The sequence below is a fragment of the Ricinus communis genome, chromosome 1 (assembly GCF_019578655.1).
Source record: "Ricinus communis isolate WT05 ecotype wild-type chromosome 1, ASM1957865v1, whole genome shotgun sequence".
Taxonomy (NCBI): Eukaryota; Viridiplantae; Streptophyta; class Magnoliopsida; order Malpighiales; family Euphorbiaceae; genus Ricinus; species Ricinus communis.
In genome coordinates this window covers 1,705,550-1,729,339 of record NC_063256.1, presented here as the reverse complement: position 1 = coordinate 1,729,339, position 23,790 = coordinate 1,705,550, and the positions used below count along the sequence as shown (strand labels likewise).

The 23,790-nt window shown below is 36.0% G+C and overlaps 4 protein-coding genes across 4 annotated transcripts; 1 reads left to right on the top strand and 3 right to left on the bottom strand.

Annotated features, from left to right (window-relative positions):
- Window positions 1-6,532: 6,532 nt before the first annotated feature.
- On the bottom strand, window positions 6,533-14,687 carry LOC8258537 (NAD-dependent malic enzyme 59 kDa isoform, mitochondrial). The gene is made up of 19 exons (XM_002511773.4): window positions 14,188-14,687; window positions 13,904-14,000; window positions 13,187-13,305; window positions 12,934-13,101; window positions 12,160-12,288; window positions 11,729-11,789; window positions 11,479-11,582; window positions 11,309-11,392; window positions 11,094-11,200; window positions 10,886-10,988; window positions 10,427-10,534; window positions 10,183-10,248; window positions 9,597-9,669; window positions 9,422-9,508; window positions 8,995-9,049; window positions 8,842-8,913; window positions 8,196-8,258; window positions 7,119-7,233; window positions 6,533-6,812 (listed from the first exon to the last, which is right to left on the bottom strand). The coding sequence occupies exons 1-19, from the start codon at window positions 14,311-14,313 to the stop codon at window positions 6,741-6,743; spliced, it is 1,809 nt and encodes a 602-aa protein (XP_002511819.1). The 5' UTR covers window positions 14,314-14,687; the 3' UTR covers window positions 6,533-6,740.
- A 1,491-nt stretch (window positions 14,688-16,178) lies between these two features.
- Window positions 16,179-18,498, bottom strand: LOC8258536. Its single transcript, XM_015728871.3, has 3 exons — window positions 18,340-18,498; window positions 17,949-18,177; window positions 16,179-16,437 (listed from the first exon to the last, which is right to left on the bottom strand). The coding sequence occupies exons 2-3, from the start codon at window positions 18,126-18,128 to the stop codon at window positions 16,351-16,353; spliced, it is 267 nt and encodes an 88-aa protein (XP_015584357.1). The 5' UTR covers window positions 18,129-18,177; window positions 18,340-18,498; the 3' UTR covers window positions 16,179-16,350.
- A 171-nt stretch (window positions 18,499-18,669) lies between these two features.
- LOC8258535 (methionine adenosyltransferase 2 subunit beta) lies at window positions 18,670-21,206 on the bottom strand. Its single transcript, XM_002511771.4, has 6 exons — window positions 20,976-21,206; window positions 20,729-20,888; window positions 20,434-20,621; window positions 20,234-20,357; window positions 19,607-19,737; window positions 18,670-19,055 (listed from the first exon to the last, which is right to left on the bottom strand). The coding sequence occupies exons 1-6, from the start codon at window positions 21,204-21,206 to the stop codon at window positions 18,933-18,935; spliced, it is 957 nt and encodes a 318-aa protein (XP_002511817.1). The 3' UTR covers window positions 18,670-18,932.
- Window positions 21,207-21,449: 243 nt separating this feature from the next.
- On the top strand, window positions 21,450-23,595 carry LOC8258534 (pentatricopeptide repeat-containing protein At3g42630). Its single transcript, XM_002511770.4, has 2 exons — window positions 21,450-21,632; window positions 21,833-23,595. The coding sequence occupies exons 1-2, from the start codon at window positions 21,501-21,503 to the stop codon at window positions 22,982-22,984; spliced, it is 1,284 nt and encodes a 427-aa protein (XP_002511816.1). The 5' UTR covers window positions 21,450-21,500; the 3' UTR covers window positions 22,985-23,595.
- Window positions 23,596-23,790: the final 195 nt, after the last annotated feature.

Sequence of the window (23,790 nt, the reverse complement as noted above, 5' to 3'; positions counted from 1 at the left end):
TGCTGTCAGGGTCTACCACATAAAGCTGATGGAAAAGCAGAAAATCATCACATTCAGACATACCAGAGTCTTTAAGCTTTTGAACAGCTTCAAGGCCGCCTCTTTTCTCATCCTTGGCTGTTAAAAACCACTACAATCCTATTAGAAGCCAACTGCTTAGAAATTTCAAACCCTATCCCCTTGTTTGTTCCTCTGACGACTGCATATCTAACCGAGAGAAAAAGCAAGTGGTTAGGATCCTAATAATAATGACATCTGCAGTACAAACCTGGAATTAAATAGAACCTCATTGTTGTAGTAGCGATGGAGGCTTGTGCCGTGTTTAAGAATGTAGCTTCTCTGAAGATACCGGAACTGGTAAACCTTAAAACATTACCTTCTCCGGCCTTCTCTTGAATTAGATTTTACCAAATCCAATCAAAATGAATCCCGCAAAAGGGACAGGAGTTGTTCAATTGAAGAACAGAAGGAACAAAACGTGGTGTTTTAGAATAATGCTAGAGACATGAGTGGTGATGGCAATGTTCGTCAGGGGTTTTGAGGTTGAGGTTTGGGAAAAGTTTTGTTAAGAGAAGAATGGAGAATAGCAGTGGAAGCGGCGATAACAAAAGAAAATGGCAAGAGGAGCTTGGCACCCCGAACTTCAAAGAAATGGAATTTAATTATCGCGTCTACAAACAATTTTCTTGTTTCAAAACCCAATATTTAGTTTATTTTACGACGCACATTCAACATCTTATAACCATTCTTCAATGATAGTTGCATCATCATTATAATATCTCTATTCCTTTTTTCTTTTTTCAAATGGCCAAACCCAGTCATGTTCCATATTAGTCTTTCTCTTTCTTTATTTTTGGCTTAATTGTAAAAGAATATTCGACCTTTCACGTTTTTTTTTTCAATTTAATCATGTATTTTTAATTATAATAATATCATACGCGATCTTATCAATTTTTTCAAATCGATACATAAATGAGATTTCTGGTGAAGTTTATTCCACGTAGCTACCGAAGCTCTGGTAAATTAAACACGTAGAAATGGTGCATTTTAAAGCCAAACCAGAAACAATGCATTTTAGACAGGAGAAACGGTGCGTTTTTTACATCCTAATCAGAAAAAAAAAAAAATGGTGGCGTATATGGTGTAAGAAAATCCTAAATCCCCAAAATTGAAATAGCCGTTATTTATTACTGAAACCATTTCTTTGAAGAGAGTGAAAGTAAAAGAGAGTGAAAGTGAAAGTGAAAGAGGAAATCATTTGTTACTGAATCCATTTGTTTGAAGAAGCGAAGACATTGTAGTGCTTTGAAGAATCAAAGTCATTATGGTCCCTTGAAGCAGCAAAGACATTGAAGAAGATCAGATATTGTGGTCCCTTGAAGTACCGACCACTGAAAAAGGACAAGTAAGTTATTATATTGTTAATGGATTTTCTAAGAAGCTTTTATATTAACGATATGAGTGTGATATATGTGGGGTAGGGGATGAATCAATTTTTTTATTGCTGTACTTTCAGGTTTGTCAAAATTTATTTGAGTCTGTCTTTCTAGGGTGCTGTAATTTTGGTATTAATTTATTTGAGTTTGTCATGGTCTGTAAGATCTTATTCATGTAATGATTTTGTTTGTCTTGTTGAAATTAACATTCATGCACTTTATGAACAGAATGTCTGATAGGTTTTCTGTGTATATAAACAATGATGGGCGTTTTACATCTGTTTATAGAAATGTGGTTTATATAGGTAGAGATATTATGTCTAAACATGAATTAGACCCAGATAGGATAGGATTTTTGGACATGCTTGATGAAGCAGAAAAACTAGGGTATTATGGGGCAAAGATTTCTTATAAGATTCCAGGATTGAGTTTGAATGATGGGTTAAGGGAAATGGTATATAGATGATGTCAATGGTGTATTACAAGTCTATGTCGAAAGAGAGAAATGTCAAATAGCATTGCCTGGTGGCATAAGTCAATCTATTCATGGAAAAGATGTTGGTGTTAGCTGTATTAGTGAAAATCTAGAAGGTGTAGATAATTTAGATGAAACTGAGGATGAAATTGAGTGTGATTAGTTGAATACTATGTTTGATATCAGTGTTAAATATAGTGAGCAATTGTAGCAGCAAGTAGAATCACAAGAGGATCCTGAATACTTACTAGTTGATGAGAGCGATACAGATGATGGACTAAATGATAATGAACTGTCAGATGATGATGAATATGTGGAAGCAAGAAAAAGTATAGTAAAGTATAAGAATTATGTGCCTGTTGATGAGGTTGTTGACATATTACCTAGCAATACTAGTTTGCAGTTGACAAGATGATCTACTGATGGCACTACTGGGGCAAAAAATGCTGGACATGAAGCATTTGACTTTGTAAGTGAATACGAAGACTCTATTAGGGATGTGAATTCAGACAGTATTGATAAGGATGGCATTGAAGAGGGTTCAAGAAAGAGGAGAAAGAGTGTTGTATATGATCCAAGATTTGATCATAAGTATTTACAGCTGGTTCTTGGATAGCGATTTGAAGATGCACATCAGTGCAAAGCTGCAGTTTATAAATGGACAATTATTAATGGTCACAATGTGCAGGTAATGAGAAGCAGCAAGTACCAACTTTAAATGAGATGTGACAAGGGATACCCATGGAGACTGTATGGAAGCATGATTAAAAGAGAGTATAAATTTGCTATTAAAACATATGTTGGTGAGCATAGGTGCCCTAGAGAGATGAAAAATAGGCAAGCTACCTATGAATGGATAACTAAGGAATATATACATAGATTCAGAAGAAATGCCAATTGGAGTGTGAACCACTTGGAGGATGACTTATTTTATAATTTTTATGTTCAAGTGTCAAGAACAAAGTGCTATAGGGCGAAACGGAAAGCACGTGCTAAGAGGGTCTATACAGGAACATTATGCTAAGTTAAGAGGCTATAAAGCTGAATTGCTAAGCGTGGATAAGGAAGGCAGATTTGATTTCTTCCTTGATGAAGACTGCACTTTTAAAGGGTTCTTTATAGGCTTTAGTTCCTTGAGGAAAGAGTTTTTGAAGTATTGCAGGCCCATCATTGGATTTGATGAGTGTTTTTTGAAAAAAAATTTAGAAGGGGCATTATTATGTACAGTTGTTAAAGATGGGAACAATCAAATAAGTCCTTTTGGACTTGATTTTTAACCATTATTTTAAAGGACCTGCAAATTACAGATGGTTTAGGCTGGACTTTTATATTAGACCAACAAAAGGTGATTTTTCTTGACTGTTTTAATTATTGTTTTGTTTATATTTGTATTTGCTGAATATTTATATTTGGTTTATGGTACATGGTCTTATTAATGCTATAAAGAACCTAATACCTTTTGCTGAACATAGGAATTGTGCTAGGCATGTTTATTATAATTGGAAAAAGGAGTTTAAGGGGAAAGTATTAAAAAACATATTTTGGAGTGCAGTTAGAAGTACTTGAAGCTGCTTATAAGGAAGCCATTGATCAAATTAAAGTAGAGAATAAAGCTGCTTATAACAACTTTTTACAGAGGGATCCATCCAAATTTTGTAAGTCATTTATCTGTGAGCTTCCTAAGTGTGATATGATTGATAGCAATGTCAGTGAAACCTTTAATGGTTACATTATAAAATTTAGGAGTATGGCCATTATAGACATGCTAGAAAAGATTAGATGTGCATTAATGGAAAGAATGCACAGTAAGTTGATGCATGCTAGTGGTTTAACTAACTCCGTCACACTTAGAATTAGAACTAAGCTTGAAGAAATTAAGTACAAAGCAGATTATGTACTTGCAAACCTGCTGTTGGTGGCAAGTTCCAAGTGAATATAGGAGAGGATCAATTTGTGGTTGATATAAATATGCATACTTGTACTTGTAGAGCATGGCAGATAATAGACATTCCTTGTATCCATGCCTGTTCTAGCATTCATTGGATGTACCAGGATAGTGCAACCTTTATGGACAAGTACTATACTGTAGAAACTTATATTGAAACCTACAAAAATGCTCTTCAGCCACTGAATGGCAAAAAAATATGGCCACAAGCTGTGCATACAAGGAATTCAAATGACTTGTACAATTTGTGGAGGAGTTAGGCATAACAAAAGGAGTTGTAAGATGAAAAATGATCCATCTTTCAAGAGGCCTCATAAACTACCAATCAAGCATGGCAGGCCACGAAAAGTAACTTTTGGACTTGGCTCTACTGCAACTTCCCCAACAACTAAGTCTGATGTCCCTAGCTTAAGTGGACCAAGTCAATTTGCTAGCACACCTTCAAGTGGACCTCAATATGGACCAAATCAATCTGCTGACACACCTTCAAGTGGACCTCAATCTGGCTTAACAACTAAAAATGGGTCTTAAAGCAAGAAAAAAGAAACTGTATTAGTCAGTTATTTGAACACTTATATTTGGTTTACATTTGAACAGTGGGAAGCCCAATTTGTATTCACTATGGTTGTACGAACAGGTTAACCAAGGTTATGGAGTAAGAATCTTTGAAGATTTTGGCAACATGTATTTGAGGGTAATATAATATCTATTTTTTTTTCTTATTATTTTAAGCCTAGTCTAATGGAACAATTGTGTTTGGTTTCTAGATGCCTGAATCAAGGAAGTGAAATTCATTTCTAGTGCAAAGGCAGCAGCTAAGGCTGCATCAGCAAAGGCAGCAGCAAGTAAGGGCAAATTAGTTCCCTCTTATGCCAGACAACAATTGCAAGTTCAGCAAATAATAGATGTGAAAGAGGAGGGGGCAGAGGTCGTGGCAGAGGAGCTAAAAATGGTGGGAGAGATGTTGCACCTGTTGTAACCCAAGAGAGTCAAGCAATTTGATTGGTTATTGCAATTGTGATTAAATGTAGAGTATGACATTTCCTTTTTTAGGCAAATATTGTGTTTGTTATCTTGTTTGCAGACTTATGCCTTTCTTTGTAGTAGTCTTTATACTATTTTTTTGTAGGCAAATATTGCCTTTATTTTCATACCTATAAACAGAATGTTCTGAAGGCAAACAATGCCTTTATTTTCATCAGAAAATACTCTTCTTAAACACTTGTATTCTCTATTTATGATTTATATTGTACCATATATGTGCAAGACATCTATCCAACTTTAAATTATATGGTCTAAGTAAAAATGCTCAATAATCATAAATTAATATTGTCATTTATTCAACATTTTAGTTCAAATTACAATACAAACATTTCAGGCAGCATCATCTGCTTTCTCAAACCAACAATTAAGCTAAACTCACAGGTATTACAATACCAATTCCAATAACCATAGTCATGAGTAGTAAAATACAAAGCCTTCTCAAACCATATCAGGACACTCTCTTGTAGCATTTTCTTCTCAGAATTAAGCTTTAAATTCATTGCTCTCATATGATAAACCATCTTCACCAAATTGGAGTTACTTAAATTGAGTTGGCTTAATTGCAAAAGAATATACTCTCCTGTAGCCTTTTCTTCTCAAAATCAAACTCTAAATTCATTGCTCTCATATGATAAAACCATCTTCACTAAATTAGAGTTACTTGAATTGAGCTCATTAATAGTTTTCTGCAGTAACTCAAACTATTCATTCTTTTCTTTACAGCTACATACTTTCTCAACCATCGTTTTCTCCATTACCATCTTCACTTTCATTACCTCTTCTAATGCGTCCCTTTCAGCCTTCAAATGATTCATCACCTCTTTCGTATAAGGAAGCCATTGGTATATCAGGGTGAAGCCATCGAACTACTGATCGAGCTCGCAATTGAAGCATTAAACGACCAAAAAGTGAATTAATTTCAATCAACCTAATACAACACCATTAGCTTCAAACTAGTACACAAATGTGAATTTGGGGGCATATGAAGCACGAGAATAAGAACAACTAGAGCTTTTTATTGGAGTATTTTAGTTATACAGATGAATTTGAGAATTAGGGTTAGAGATTGCAAAAACAAGGAGCTTCAATTTAAGATGTCAAAAACGCACCATTTCTCCTGTCCAAAACGCATCGTTTCTGATTTAACTTTAAAACGCATTGTTTTTACGTGTTTAATTTATCAGAGCTCTGATAATCACGTGGGATAAACTTCACCGAACATCTCATTTATATATTTATTTAAAAAAATTAATAAAATCGCACGTAACATTATTACAATTAAAAATATATGATTAAATTAAAAAAAGCGCCTTGTTTTTCAACTTTTTGAGGACATCTGAGGCCTATAACGTTGACCTTTTATAATTCTCATTTTGTCGTTTTCATTACAAAGTTAACTAACCAACAACGTGTCTACTTTACTAATACGAAAAATAAGGACAACTTTGACATTATAATGAATTATTACTAGCACTTCCCGTCATTTGAAAAATGTTGAGGCACTTGATTGCAATTATCCCCATAAATAGAATGACAGTGAAAAGAGATGGCTAGCGATTGTTTGATGATGCAACCACTATGGGACTCATCAGAAACAAAATTCGAGAAAAAAATTAATCGTGACTGCAGTACTACCTCCACAAAATATACATGAATTAATTAAGTTAAATGTAGATCAGAGTTCAGGCAAATGAACTACAACAGAAATGGGAGGGTTTGCTCCTGTTTTCATTATTTGCCTTTCTACTTCAAGTTGGCAAATTCTGAATTCAGGAAAACATAAAAAGAATATTATAGCTAGACGCAGAGAATCACGGTCAGTTTGCAGAAAAAAACAGCCTCATTTCTCATGAACAAGTGGGCTGTAAATCGGGAACCACATATTGCGTGTGACGTATTCCACCGTCTCCTCCTGCATCCGCGATCAAAATAAAAAATTATATTTTCTTTGAAACATGACATTATTTTCACTGAGGTCCTCTATGCAAACAGACTTGCAAATAATCAACTACGTTCTGCTTGTTTTGGAGAAAAGAAAATTCTGCTTGAAGGACAAGTAATTTCCGGGGTCATTCTCATTTTACTTATTTAGAGACGAGACGAGCACTTAGTATCAATGATCCCTAGGGCATATGCAAAGCTCTTGCCATTTTTTCCTATGAAGGAAGCTACTGCATGTTATCATTATTATGTTTTATCCCATAGTGAAGTAACATACTTTTGACATGTGCTTCAGTTCTCTGGGGCCAACATCACCATGTCCTTCTGCCAGATGTTCTGCGACAGCTGCTCGTAGAACAGCAGCACCAACCTCGGCCGTAATGTGTCGAATACTGCATTCATGCACAAATTTCATATCAATAGACATAAGGAAAAACCATAATGTATATCTGCATATAGAGAGAATCTAGGGTGGGACCCACATTTTACCTGTGTGATGTTGACAAGTTACCAACAAGCCAAGGCAAAATACACCAACCAATTACAAGTTGCAATGTCATAAAATGAGTTGCAACTTCTGTAAGCATTATCTATTGTCCTCTACCTGGCACATCTAATTTATGCCATCATGATCTGGATCCTACTGGTGCTATCAGGGCATACCCTATCTAAATCAATCATCATGAAATGGTCCAAAAGATATTAGGTGCTCAAACTCTGGTGATCTATAGCATGATGCAATTGTCTGGTACCAGTGGCAGTGGCGCTGCTGCAGGTTGAAGTGAAAGTAGCCAGTGGATCATAATTGTAACTTGCATGATGGTGGTCTTATATCACAACAAACTCAAATGCATCAAAGAACATTGTAACAGGGCCGGTGGTCTAGATGGTTGCGTCAATGGTGGTGGTGTTGTTGAAGGTGGTAGGTGATAGTAGTGACTCCAGTACCAGTTCCACGGAAAAGATTAGTGTGGTGCAGGGGGTAAAAGTGATAGTAACGTAGCATGCATTAAGATGGTGTTACTTGGTGGTACGGGGGAAAAATATATGCAGTCTTTCAAATTGAAATCTTGAGAAAAATAAGTGAAATTTTATGAGGAAAACAACATAAAACAAATTTCTTTGCCATCTAAATTTGGAAGATTAGAAACATATAATATTGAATAATACTTCAATTTTGTTTTTATATGAAAATATTTCTTAAAAATGGCCTCAGTTTCCACCATGGATAATCCCCCTGCAGAAAGATGCCAATTGAAAGCTTCATAGTCTATGCCTATTGAAATGGGAAAAAACTGGCATAAAAGCCACCCCTCCCCACCTAACCCTGATCGCTGAGTGCTGGAAATATTACCTGTTAATGGATGGATATAATATGCCTTTCTGGATTTCCTCATCCGTCATGTAAGAAGCAAGGCTGTAAGAGTAAAATCATGTCAGCGCTTCATGGCTGGGTGAAAAAAGAACTAGAGCTACATTTTCTCAAAAGAAAAAAAAACACAAATCTACTTTCTTCATCTAGAGACTATTGCAGTGCCACTTAAAAAATCTGACACTTGCAACATATTGTTTTCGAAAATCTAGGTAAGGTATCACTACATACAGGTTGGAAACGTGGTTGAGAACCAAATGCAACAAACCATCAAACTTCCCATGCATTACCAACAATTTTCTAAAAGATCAAGGTACAAATATCACAATGCTCAAGTGTAGGAAATAACATCCATAACCAATCTTTAGATGTGGTGTCAACCCAGAAATATGAGAAATGCATTACTAACATTGGATAAAAGAGAAACCACAAGGAAAAACAGAATGTTCGCACTCGAATTTCATATATTCCTCTCATTTTCTAGGCACGAAACTTATGATTCTATAAAATGATGGGACTCCAAACCACTTTCATCATGAAAAGCTTGCTTCGGTGACCCTAGTTCTAATAATAAAGCATATTTAAAACAGAGCAATGAAACCGAGGGCAAATCATTAAATGTCAATACCATTCAGCAGCTGCTTGCAACATTCCATCAGTTATAAAACGTGCGCCCGAGACCAGAGCTCCCAAACCAATCCTGATAAAATACACATAGAACGTCAGCAATTAAGCATAGTTGACAAAAGTTCATAAAAATGAATATGAAGAAAATACGAACCCAGGAAACAGGTACATGTTATTTGCTTGATTTACATGTCCTACTTTTCCATTCCCTGCAAACAAGCATAATGTTGACGTGATACAATCCAGATCATCAAGGCCAAAAATGACAAATCCAACTCAATCCTTTTAACAATAAGAGCAAATCATTAAAGAGAAAATTAGGTTGCTATGACATTGATAATGGAAAAGAAAAAAGAAATATGGGGGAATTGGCCCCTCCTTGATTGTCTGCTGCAGCCGCTGCAACTATAAAGATCTGGATAATTTTTGTCCAATGAATCTAAGTGTCAAGCTATATGAAAAGGTAAGGTCTCTATCAGTTACGGAAGGCAAAGTGTACCAAAGCTTAGACCCTTTGTAATTTTCCCAATGGTATCAAAATATTTCCAAACAAGATAGACACCAGTGAGAACATGAAATACCAAGATCAACATTTTCAAATGGGCTTCCGCTTGCAAAAACTATATTTTCCCCAGCATGTTTGAAAGCATCAGTAGCAGTACACTCAGCTGTTACAGAGAACAAAAAGAATATGTCAGAAAGAAAGAAATAGGTGCCCCGTACATCATAAAGCTTGTGGGAGTTGCCAAAACAAACCATTCATTGTGGGGTTCGACATAGCAAAAATAGCAGGTTTAATACAATCCGAGTCTCGCATGGCCTTGAGCACCTGATACATGAACCAACCAAACTTATTTAAAAAACAAATCAGGAAACATACAACTATAAAATACAAAAATGAAAATAGAAGTTAATAGATAATAGATGATACCAATCAGAAATAATTCCAACTAACGCATCTTTATTCTAATCTTAGAAACAAACTTATTAAATGTCGATTGCTAATTCATGTCTCTCTCAAAAACAAATTTATTGCACTTCTGTAGCACAAATTTTCAGGTGATTGCATCAATGCCATATAATAAAAGGAAAAGAGAAGATCTCTGAAGAGCAACGAAAAATTTACTGAAAATAAACCTGGAAAAGAAAACGTTAATAACCACATAATATTACTACAATATTAGACAAAAAGAGCTTATGAAATGGCGAAGAGCTGCAACTAGTCATGGTAGAAATGGCGAAGAGCTGCAATTAGTCATGGTAATTTACATTTTTTAACCACTTACACAGGTTTATGCTTACGGATGAAGAAATAATCATAAACCATAAATAAAGATTTTACCTCATCATTAAAGATCCCACCAACTCCAGACAAACCAAGAAGCACATGGGGCTTTAACTTTTTAACCTGCAAAAGATTTAGCTATCAGCGACCCTAACGCTTGGAAAAATAAAAACAGTATAAATAACTTTACAGATAAGAAGTACAACTCTAAAGTTAACGGGTAAGAAAACTAAATATTTCACGTTATTAAAGATCAGCCTTGTACTCATTAAGGCTGTCTAAAGTAGGCTGGGAGTTTTACCACTTCAACAAGAGTAGCTCCCTCTCTAAGCCCCTCGACATCTTTTAAGTCTTTAGCAAATGGTGCTGCTGCGGGATCAATATTTTTCCTCTCTTTTGTGATGAGACCCTTCACCAAAGCAAATAATAATAATGAGAAAATAAATATGGGAAGGAAAAAACTAAACCAAATGATACAAAAGAGGATCTCAAGCATCAAAAATATCTTTTTCTGATGAGGTAAAAAATGCCAATATAGATTTTCCCTAATATGTTTTTCATCATTCCAATCCCTTAATAAAGTACAAAAATACAATTACGATAGCAGGAGATCTAGCAAAGAATGTGATCTAGAAAGTCATCATAGCTTCAATTCATATAATCATTTATAAAAGAATCAGCCATCATAGTAGAAATTAAAGAAAACAGAAGTGGTTAATGATAAGAATGCTATAAAAAAATGACAAGTGCAGAACTTTACATCTTTATCGAGTAGGAAAAAGTTATTATTTACAGATGCTTCATTGTTTCCAGACATCCTTGAAACAGCCTGTATAGCCATATTCAGGACACCAAGCCCTGCACTGTAAGTGTTAAAATTAATGCAAAGAATTAGCACATGCAAATAAAAGAAAAAATGTTTGCAACTCTAGTACTTAAAATCATCAAAGCTCATAGTTTGAAAGTACCTCCCAGCACCCACAACAACAATCTTTTGTTTCACAAAGTCAGACAATGGTCGTCCTTGGGCTCTTACAGTTCCAAGCAGTCCCGCGAGTGCAACACCAGCAGTTCCCTATATGTAATGAAGTGAGTGCTAACTGCCATAACTGCAGCTATGAGAGTTTCTGGCCCACTGCATTACAATACATACAAAGTAGCAATACAACACAGCTATGCTTACCTGTATATCATCGTTAAACATGCAGAACCTTTTACGATATCTTTGCAGTGTTTCAAATGCCCACTTCATTTGAAAATCCTCAAACTGAAAAATATTATCAAAACCACCAAGTTATGGCAAAACTTCTCTTAATACAAACAGTGGCAATTTCTTTTTTGAATAGAATCAACCTGTACAATGGCCTTTGGCCACCGTGTGAAAACAGCTTCCATGAACTCATCAACAATTGATAGGTACTCTTCCCCTTCGAGCCTAGGTTGTCGAAGTCCTAGATCTGTCAAAGCGAAGAAATATTAAAACAATAACCTCATAACTTTTGATAAAAAGAAATTTCTGAAAGCAATTGGTGTAACCTACTTATTCTCTAACAAAATGATAAAAATTCAGAAAGGGAAAAATTATGTGTAACATTTTACTCACAAAGACGATCTTCAAGTAGCTTTTGATTGTTTGTGCCAACATCCAGCATGACTGGGAGTATCTGTTATGCATGGAAATAGCATGAAAAAGGTTAATGATAACATAATAATTAACTAAACCAAGAACATTTCAAAAAGAGAAAATACTGAGGAGTTGTATAATCTCCAAGCATGAATAGACTGCAGATTTCCAGGGACTTATGGACACTGTCAGCTCATTCAAAATGCATATTTATGTTGCAGCCACAGAAGGAAAACTAGTAAACTTCAGAAGTTTAGCTATAGCTAAGATACAGCCATAGGGAACTATCCTTATGAGGTGTCAACCATTGCCATACATTCCCTAAAGCATATTAATTTCCTTGTGACATCCAACATGTACAACTGCATTTCATACACAAGCAAAAAAAAAAATCAAAGAGAGAGACATACTCTCTGTGGATTGATGCCAGCAGCAGCAACATACATATCAAGCTTTCCAATGGGTATACCTATTCCTTGAACACCAAGGTCACCTAACCCAAGAATACGACTACCATCTGTCAGGACTATCATGTCCACCTGCATGTAAAGAAGATATTTAAACCCAAGGCATCATAAGTTAATAATAGCACCATTTCTGCAACATTATAAATAACTTTTGTTACAAAAGTATTAGCAAGGCAAAACATTCAAAAATTACTTGGAAGTGCTTGTGAGTTATGCTCACATTGGCAACTGCTTACAACCCCGCATGCATAATGTACCTAAATCTACAGTAAATTCAGGGGATAAAATACTGAACATTTTGGAACGATGAAAGATGTATATGAAGTGAAAATAGTAGATTTTAGTTATAACTTCTAATAAAACTCAAGTAATGAAAATCTAATCCCTATATTTTCCACTAAACTAGGAATTAGATTTATCAAAGTACAGCATGAGAGAAAAGCATATTGGTTACTGACCTTGAGGCTGTTCTAAGTTGCTATTCTGGAAGATGTTATATGCTAATGTAAAATGTAAACAAAAATTAAGTAACTCTGCTTCTATGATTCAAAATATCTACTAATTTTGTTCATTTTAAAATTTTCAGCTACTTCATATGCATTAAAGAGGTACAAAGTTAGTCATAGTGATATAACATGCTTATATCTTTCAATGGGGAAAGAAGTAAAAGGGCAATGATGCATTTTCTGCAGCACTCATACAAGATTCATATAGTACCTGTTCAGCAGGCCAGTTATAGATCATTGACATCATCTCTCCTTTATCCTTTGCGCTAAAATACATTCCACGTGGACGTCTAAATAGACCTGAATAATTTTGGCATACCAACCCTACTGTTGGAGTGTATATTATAGGAGCAAAGTCCTTGATATTATCAATAAGGACCTGGAGACAAAACATGCTAAATTCACTTTTAATTACAATAAATTTCACCAGTAATTTAGTATATTCAGGTTAGCGAGGAACTTACTCGATAGTATAGTGTCTCATTTCTATCATGAAGTCTATTTAAGATCCTCCATTTGGCCAATGATACAACACTATCTGGTTGTCCCTGAGTATTTTTCTCCAGCGATCGATATGACTCCACTGATACACCAAATTCAAAGCACAAAAATGTCATTTAAATACCGAATAGCCAGAAACTCACACTCATAATAGCAATAACAAAGCAGAACGTGCCAGCCATCTTAACAAGTGTTAAAAAGAAATCAAGCTAGCCCTAAGTGAAAAACATTGACAGTCATTCGCCAAATAATGAGGCATTAGTATCAAAAACATTCCATTGGGAATTGGAGCAAATATTGTGATGCTCTAACCTCCACCTGAAAGAAAAGGAGGTCAAGTGCATCCTAACCAGTAATTGCTGCCTATCACGCTATTCATACTTGTCAAGGATTTATGACATATGAAACACTTGAAACTTCAGTATCACTTCAAGCAAAGTGATATTTTGCAATATTATGTCCTTACTAAGCTTGGTCATATCCTCAGCCTATCGCAAAGAGAAAACATACTTCAATCTAAATAGTTGCTCTATAAGCCCAACAGGATGCTACAAAAACACACACACAAAAATAAAAGGAATTGCAGAGACACATTCAAGTTTGATGCATGGCCAAAAGAAAATAAATACTGTTTGAGAATAAGTAAACAACAACTTGAAGAAATTAAGAATGCAACTTACTAAAACGATCATATTGATGCTCAAATGATATAACACGAGGGGGAAGGAGGCCACGCAGCCCCAGTCGATCTCTTTCAGTCAAAGGAAACCCAGTGTCCTAAGAGAAGACAAAGCTATAAATGATCAGCATACGCATCATTTAAAAATATCTCCAAAAATCAAATAATAACAATCATTAGCTCTAAAAATCTTTCTAGTGCTCTTAGCACATCACCAATTTTTGGTAGCGAAGACGACAATGAATAAGCAACAAATGGAATGATAATGGCTAGCTAGCAATTGACCTTATTGAACCAAGGATCGTGGAGAATATCAGCGCCACGCTTATGAACAATACAAGGACCAGGTATCGCCGTCGAAAACCTCCGTGATCGGCAACGAGAAGTAGCAAATCGCGCAAGTTTCCACATTTTGTCTCCCAAGAAATCCAAGATCTAACTAAAAAGAAACTCAAAGCTCTGAAAAGAATATCCAACTTCAAATCATCATATTTGTTCTAGCTCTCTTCAATACAGAGATCAGATAGTGAACTGAAGTTATTATAAATTTGTGTAAAAAACAGTCCGCGCTTTGAGCTTATTTATAGTGAAAGGAGACTTTAATTTTTGATATTTATGTATTTTATTTAGGAGAATAACAAATTCGCGACTTTCTTGCTCTGTGGTCTTTTGTCTCTGAAAGTAGAAACAGTGGAAACTGTTGCTGCTGAGACGAGAAAGGCAGGACTGCCCGGGATTTCCGGTCAGTCAGGGATGCAGCCAAATCTATGTAACCGGATGGTCATTAGCTCAGAGTCTAAGCTGCCCGGATGAATTACGGGTAGGAAAGGGTATGTAATGGAATATATGTGAAAAGTACTGACTCGGTGAATTGCATGACTCGTGACTCTGCAAATTGGTTTTTACTAAATTGAGTTAAAGTTTTATTTTGCCCCCTGAATTTTTAAGCAAGGTGCAATCTGTTCCAATGTTAATTTTTACCAAATTTACTCAACACATTTTTTTAAAAAATATAAACACAAAAGATTTCAGTGGGCTTTTTATACTATATTGTGACTTGAAGGTAAATTGGAGTTGTATTTGTCATTGTTGAAACAGTAAAAAAGTTGTAATAAAGGATTTCTTGGTATGATTTTAATTTCAGTAATATTTGAAAAAGAAATTCATTTTTTAAGTGTTTGAGAAAAGTAAGCACAATGAAAATGAGTATATAATCTTTTTTAAGAAAAGGGACGAATTTGAATTTTAATTTTAATTTTAATTTTAATGGCTTATTGGGGGTGTCAACGTGTGGAAAGGCTGAGATTTAGTAAGAAGGTGATAGCTTGGAATACGACCGGGTTGAAAGTTCAAAGGAGAGGTTGATGATATTGTTCGAAGAATAAATATAACATAAAGTTCTCACACAGGCACAACTGGGGTAGGTTACCGTGTGGATCCCACTGAAAGACGTTTGATGGGGGTTAATTGTTCTTCGTCTCTTCCAAAACTAATGTACATAATAAAATATAACTCAGAGAATGATCATAGGCCATTGCATTATTAGATACTTACTATTCATTCCTGAACAAGCCCCGAATATGTTCCCTTTCCAGGATTCCTCCCATCTGAATTTTCCCTCTTTTACTCCGCTGCAAAAAAATTCAAATCTCCAATACTCTTACCACACAGCACGGACAAAATTGTTCTTCGGAAAGTATTGGTTCACAGAATTTTTTCTTCTTTTCCTTTTCTTTTTTTAAGAGAGAAAAGAGAACTTTAAGCAGCTGAAGAAAAAATGACTGAATTAATAAGACAATAATAAGTATACAGTTAACTAGTTACGCAATACAATTTACGAGAACCTGATACCGGCTTAATAATTCACTTAAAATTAGTGTCGGCAAAGTTCTAACTTAACCAAACGGAATGTGATTCCATTTTCCATTCAGGTGCTTTTGAAGCCAGGAACACTTTTGCCATAGTCTGCCAGACTTGAACACTTCTGTTCTGTTTTGTGCTGCTCATTTCCCATTTGCGGCAAACAGAAGCCGTTTATTAATATACTCTTTGCTTTTTCACTTTTTAATCCTCTTGCTGTTCACACATACTGACTAAAGGTGAACCGCATATATTTAATACTCTAGCCACCCTCTGCTAGTTTTAGTTCTCCTTGCTGATTCTTTTCTAGAAAAATTCAGCCACTAAAAGTTTTAAGCTACAGTAACACCATGACCAAAACAGCATCAATACTAAAACTTTGAACATACACTAGGACATTTTGTTGAGGACAGATATAAAAAGCAACTTAACAATAGTATAATAATCGAGATAACAACCCACTCCTTAAGTTCTACATTCAAATCTTATTCTGGCATTTTTGGGCCAAACTCTTGCTCAAATCTGCAATGAAAACATCCAAGAAATGTTTTGCCAAACTGCAACATATATCAAATTTATTTTCTACTGTCACTTCACTTCGTTGTAATCTTTACTCCCAAAGTTCTTGCACCAAAGCTGCGATGGAATTGGGCGAACAGGATGATGCGGCCGTTGCTACAATAAATATCAATTTAATTATGCCCCAGCATATTATTCTCACAAGTATAAATGATGCATAAACTTACAAATTAAGAAAAGTCAATTTAAATCAACTGAACTAGTCCTCCACCAATTCAGGCAAAGCTCAATCATAAGATAAAACAGCATGATTTTGTGAAGGCAATTGATTTGGGGAGAGAGAGAGAGATAGAGATAGAGAGAGCAGAGCCCAAGTACATGCAATAAGAATGAACAAAGCATATGATTCTGTTTGTGAGTAAGAAAAGGTTAAAGGATGCAAATGTCCAACTAATTACTAAACATTATCAGGCATCCCATCCAAGTTTCCAAGTCACTGATATAAAACAAAACAGAATATATCTTCTTATCCTCCATCATCACCAACTTCAGTGAAGCATAGCGAAAGGAAAGTGACTAAAAGTGGAATCCAAATCTCAATTTAACATAAAAAAGATTTGTTTACAGGGGAGAAGCTCACTAGACATTAATCTCTTGGTTCTCTCCTCATAGTAACTGCTCCAAAATGAATTTATCATCAAAATAACTTAACGCTCAATGGAAAAAAAAAAAATACAAATCTTGCTAGTAAGTGCATCAATTCAAGAGTGTGCACCTGACAAAATATACCATGAGGACCAATATTATTGAATTACTTAACCCGGCAGCAGATATCATATATGAATACTTTAGAAAATATGGGTATACATCACAAGGTCCATGCTATGCACACATGCTGTAAGAACACCCTTAACTATTGTCTGATCTTTATCAGATTGGAAAACTTCATTTTACATTTATCATGCACTATCTGAGGAGAATCCAGAAAAGAACCAATAATACCATATCATACTACAACATCAACCTAATGATCACATAGCTAATTTGCCCCCTTAAGGGAGAGCTTTAAAGGTGCACCACTTAGAGCAAAGCTAAATATAGACATTTAAAAAGTTGTCTAACATTACAGAAAAGATAAAGTCATCAACACATCAAGTGATCAATTTGTTACTCTCTCTTTCAAAGAGCAGCTCGTAGAAGGAAGGAAAAAGAACACTCATCATTTAATCACCAACATTTCATTTAGTAGTATAGATCATAGAAATAGCTTAGAAAATTGGCTATAAGTTATATTTATCTATAAGAGTAATTTACCCAACACTTTGACTGCATTGCTAATGCTACTTTGGCTTAAGCAATTGAATGGAGATCGAAATGGAATATACTATCATTACTCACCAAATAAGAATCTCCCAACCAAATAACCGAAATTAGTAAAATCATAATTTAAGTTATTCAGGCAAACAGTCAATTAATTATACTATATTTGAGCAGTGGCAAAAAAATAAAATTAACCCATTTAACGTGGTAGTCTTAACTAAAATAAGCAAAATGCGTCATATTGTTGGCCCATTATATATTGACGCATCGATCAAATCAACTCATGTGTTTCCACATCATGTGCAGTTAATCGACAATCAGTGGAGTAAAGAGAAAGAGAGGAGTACCTCGAGCTCTGCAGATTTCATGGCGATAGGGATGCAGACGAGGAAGAGGCCAGCCATGGCGATAGCAGTGTTGCGGCGCCAGTGTTTGGGTCTGCAATATGGGCCTCCAGGCATGCTCCACACCTTCGCTCTGAAATCTCCATGAGCTCCCTCAGCTCCGTGTCCATGGTCTCCTCCCATTTTCAATTTACTTTATTATTTCTTTGATCCTTCTATCTCTCTCCTTCAACTGTGCGAAATGGATCACAATCAAAATACACAATCAGAAACCCTAAATACCCTTATTAGAATAAAGCTTAAAAAGAATTGCGTAAAGGGAAACGTAGATTAGATTAAGGGTAGATAAAGAGAGAGAGAGAGAGAGAGAGGGGAGAGAATGGGCGGTAATTACCTGAGAGATGACTGAATAGAGTGACGAAATTGTATTTTCAGTTAGTGGTTCCAGCGGAGGTCTGGTAATCGTGTTCGTTGTTTGGAGAGAGTGAGTAAAGGACAGTTTTGTCTTTTCAGCTTCTCGCACGTGGCAAATGCATTCGTTTACTTCTATTTCTGGGCCTGATCCTCAAAACTTATCGGGTTTTAATAGAGAGGCTTCATTTCAGATTTAGTTAATATTGGGCTTGGTCCTGTTCAACTTCCCAATAAAATAAGGGGCCCTCATTCCTTCACATTATAAGCTGGTGTTAAATTTGCAAGCCAGGAGAAATTGATAGAAACAGAATGAAACGGAAGCCTGGTGACAACATCCAGGACCAAATTGCACAATCTACATTCCTAGAATTTTCAGTTCTCGAAACAAAGAATTATAAATATACATTATTCTTTTCATACAATTTGAAACGAGGAGAAAAAGAGTTCCACAGTGAATGGACGTACAGAACACTTTTTCTTTTTTAAACTTAATGGAAATTCGATCTCATACTAGCCTTGGCAAAAGCTCTCATACAGAATAAGAATGCAATTTTCCACAAATTTTTCATCCATTTAAGCAGTTTCTAGTGTCAATTTGACACCATGCCTGAATGGAGTAGGCGAAAAGTGCAGTTCTCGAACTATTCTTGAAATATTCATCGATATGTCAGCTGGGGATAAGACACCACGATCAACCTGCAAAATCAGTCCACTGACATAACTACCAAGAATATAGAAGAAACTAACTCTAGGAAGAAGTGCCAACAGAACTGAAAAAAGCTGCCCCTTAAAAGGGCAGTGTTTACTTTCCAAATATACTGTTGAGAAAGGAAATTAATAATTCCATGATAAGATAAATGATTGAAGGCATATGGTTAACAGAAAGTGCGGCGTCTAATATTTTGAAGGCAAGATGAAGAGAAACTATGTTTCTATCAATTTCAACCAGGCGAGCAAGTATATCCCATGGAAAAGAACACACTCCATTTATGCGGATTCACCATGCGCAGCCATATAGGTTTAATGGTCTCACAATCCCTAAGAGCATGCATATAATCAAATAGAAAGCCCCAACAGCTAATTGAGTATGTATATCATTGATTGAAATCCCCCTATCCCTCACGTTGTGGCCACTTATGCAGAGGGTAAAAAGGAGTATGATCACAACCACCGATAGAGGGTGCTTTGAGACTTCAACATCTCATAACTAGCTAAAATTTAGAACAGAAATTATAGGGACTACTCACCGATGCTGCAGATACTGACTTAATCAAGGCACTGTTGTATCCTCTAATATCTGCCACAGCCTCAGCCATTTGAACACGGGACACCCTGTCCGGTCCACCAACATTCAGAAGCAGCTGCATTTGCTTGCTTTCTAGGCAAGCATCACAAGTATCACATTGATCAGTTCAGATGTAAAGCAGGAGATATACAGGCACTGAGAGCAAGAATTAGCACACAGATAGAAAGATCTACTACTAAATTAAACTGAACGTATTCACTCCTTGTTGTATTGAGAAACTGTAAAACTGCAAACTGCAATAGCCCACAGTTGAGATAAGAAAGGGCAAATTTAACACCATTTTGGTTTTGCATTCTGCAAAACAGAGATCAAGGCTAGAAATGACTAAAAAAGGGGTGTCAAAGACGAATTTATGACGACATAATATAATAGAGGTGTTCATGAAAAACATAAAGTCTTTCTATGGACCTTTCTTTCACAAAACAGATGTCAAGCCTCAAAAGGAAGAATTTCTTCATTTTAACTAAAGATCAATGTGCAACTATTATGCGCTTAATAAAACTACAAAATGAAGGGGATTTTGCCGTTTCTTTTCAATATGGAACAGTGAATACAAGCAAGTAAATACCTGATATCCATCTATTAGTCAAAGAAAGTATAACAGCAACAACATCCTTGACATAGACGGGGCAGCGGAACTCGTCATGGAAAAACTCAATCTGTTCTCCTTTGGAGAGAACACTATCAATCCACTGCATAATTAGAGAAGAAGCATTTGTTAGAGTCAATGTAGTAATGGATTGGAAAGCAAACCATTAATTGCTGCACCTGAATTGGAAGAGATTTGGGAACGGGTGAGATAGTCTGCGGGCCAAAGATGATGCTGCTTCTCAAAATTACAAAGTTAAGGCATCTTTCAGAAATAAATTTCTCTGCTTCCAGTTTTGATTTTCCATATACGTTCACAGGAACAGCTTCGTCTTCTTCTTTGTAGAAGGATTTTACCCCTTCATAAACTAATGCGTCGAGAAGTAATTAACACACGTAGAATCAGAGCATAATTGAAGACCTAAAAGGTAATTAAGCATACACAATTAGCAGAAATAAAGTATCTTTGACTAACCTTGATCAGTAGATAGATGTATAAGAAGAGTATCTCGGCCTTCAAAGGTAGATAACCAATTGACAAGAGAGGAAGGTATATTTATAGACATAGCAGTGGCAGGATCCTTTTCACAGGCACGAGGTAAAGAAATTGCAGCACAATTTACAACAACATCAGGCTGCCATTTCAAAAAAAAAAAAAAAAAACAAAGTGAGACTAAGGAAATATTGAAGGAACGAGTTATATTAGCAGTAGGAAAGCTCACCTGCCCAAATTCATGTGTAATGGCTTGAAATCCATCTCCAGTTTGCAAATCGACGTGGAAAGAGGGGGAGTGACGAACGGCATCAAGCAAGGGCTGAGGAGGAGTGGAATTGGAATGATGAGTAAATGCAAGATCGTATGGACTGTCTTCGATCTCTGAAAGGCCTTGCAATAAGTGTTGCCCTAAGTACCCAGTTCCTCCTACTACCAACACTTTCTTCTTCGTTTCCATATCTCTCTGCTTGTTACTAGTGCAGCTTTTCTTTTCTTTTCTTTCCTTTTTTTTTTTTTTTGTGTGAAGAACTTTTGGATTTTAACAGGAAATTACGATTTAAAAAAAGAAAAAAGAAAAAAAGAAAGAATATGGACCCCAGCCAGTGTGGGCCATGCTACTCCAATCCGATATCTGTGTTTATGCACCGAACATCTGTTCAACTCCCAGAATGAAAAAGTTGAACAAGCTCAACGGCAGTTTAGACGAGAAACTACGGTCGGGATGGCTATATGGTTTTAATGAAGAAGAGAAATGGACGCACAGTCAGTTATCGTCGGAAGTTCACTTCCAGACTACCTTGGAGGGTCTCTCAAAAGGAAAATGGGGCGTTTCAGACTTTTCTCTTCCCAAAGAGACCCAACAAATCGGCCATTAGCGCGCAAGGTTACTGTTCTTCTTCCACAATCTTTTTTTCAATTAATATCCACCAAAAACCATAACATATCTGTTTGATGTTATTTTGTATTTGGTTCGTTTTTGCCTTTAGACTTTAGAGTTTCAAGAATTCTCACCTGGAAATACGTTCATTTGTGGGTGGGCTTTTTATTGTTGATACAATTGTGATAAATGTGCGACTATTCCAGATAATTTACCAGTGGAAGCAGGATCAAAGTTTTTCTTGCAAAGAAGTAGATTGTGCATCATTAGTACAAAATTTACATAGCAAAAGAACGCCTCATCTAGCTCAAGAAATTCTACTGGAGATGAAATCCCAAGGCTATGTACTCAACAACCCTACCCTTTCAGCTATTCTGCTTTGTTATGCTGACAATGGACTTCTCCCTCAAGCTCAGGCTATATGGAAGCACATGCTGAATGGTTCTTTTACGCCTAGTATACAAATAGTTTCTAGGTTGATTGATGCTTATAGTAAGAAGGGACATTTTAATGAAGTTATGAATATCCTGGACCAGTTAAGTTATAGTAATTTCAGCTTGTTACATGAGGCTTACTCTCTTGCTATCTCGTGCTTTGGAAAGGGAGGACAGCTTCAGCTGATGGAAAACGCGTTGAAGGATATGGTATTGAGGGGCTTCCCAGTAGACTATGCCACCGGGAATGCTTTTATCAGATATTACAGTATTCATGGTTCTTTGACTGACATGGAATCTGCTTATAGTCGCCTTAAAAGGTCTAGACATCTCGTAGACAGAGAAGGAATCAGAGCAGTATCACTTGCATATGTAAAGGAGAGAAAATTTTACAGGCTAGGGGAGTTCTTGAGGGATGTGGGGCTTGGTAGGAAAGATGTGGGAAATCTTATATGGAACTTTCTGTTGCTATCTTTTGCTGCCAATTTCAAAATGAAAAGTTTGCAAAGGGAATTTCTGAGAATGTTGGAAGCTGGTTTCCACCCTGATGTCACTACATTTAATATACGAGCTCTGGCTTTTTCAAGAATGTCTTTGTTATGGGATCTCCATCTTACCCTTGAGCATATGAAACATGAAAAGGTATCTCCTGATATTGTGACTTATGGTTGTATTGTTGATGCATACTTGGATAGACGACTAGGTAAAAACTTGGATTTTGCCATCAAAAAAATGAATTTGGATGGTTCTCCAGTTCTATTAACAGACCCTTTTGTGTTTGAGGTTTTGGGTAAAGGGGATTTCCATTCCAGTGCAGAGGCATTTTTAGAGTTTAAGAGGCAGAGGAAATGGACATACAGGGAACTAGTTTCGATATACCTCAGAAAACAGTATCGAAGTAACCAGATCTTTTGGAACTACTGACCTGTGATGTCATGTCAGAATAATGAAATTCCCCGACCTGTCATCAAACTGAAAGGTGCTGGGGCTTGATTCCCTAGAATGCTGCTGTTCGAATCATAGTTTTCTGTGTGAGAATATCGCCCAAGATGTGCATGGTGATGTGATGCTGTCACTCAAGCTTGATCCAATTCAAGAATGATTTTTATAATTTTTAGATGCCACGATGGATTTTCAGCTGTGAGGCTGAAAATAAAAATATAGAGGTTGAGATGGAGAAGCTGTAAATGCCATGCCATTTTTCATCATGCATAGCCGAAATTTGTTTGTAGTTAAGGTTTTTCTTTTCCTTTTCTGAACTTCTATTAACAGTTGATATAAAGGTTGGAAAGCAAATAAATGTAGTGTCAATGACTTTTCGTTTTCTGCTTGCTGAGTGCATGAAAATGAATAATGAAAATGCAAGACATTATTTATATTGTAAAAAGGGCACAGAAGGTCTTGGGGACCAGAAGGGGAGATGGTAAGACAGGAAGTGTACCAGTATAGATTACTTAAATCTCCTCATCGTGTATGTAATATATTTGAGATAGATATACATTGCTGAGCTTCTGATATAATTAGAATTTGAAATCTAACTTGCTCTTTCAGAGGTTTCTGTTTATTTCCTAGCATAATATGCTTGATGAAATTAACAGATACAGAATGTACAAAATTTTGGATGAAAAGAAAGGATATTTCCTTCTTGTGCTTGTTATATATAAAAAAAAAAAAAAGGAAGTGCATCTCGAGATACCTTGTAAAATATACAAATTGTCCGCTCACTTCCA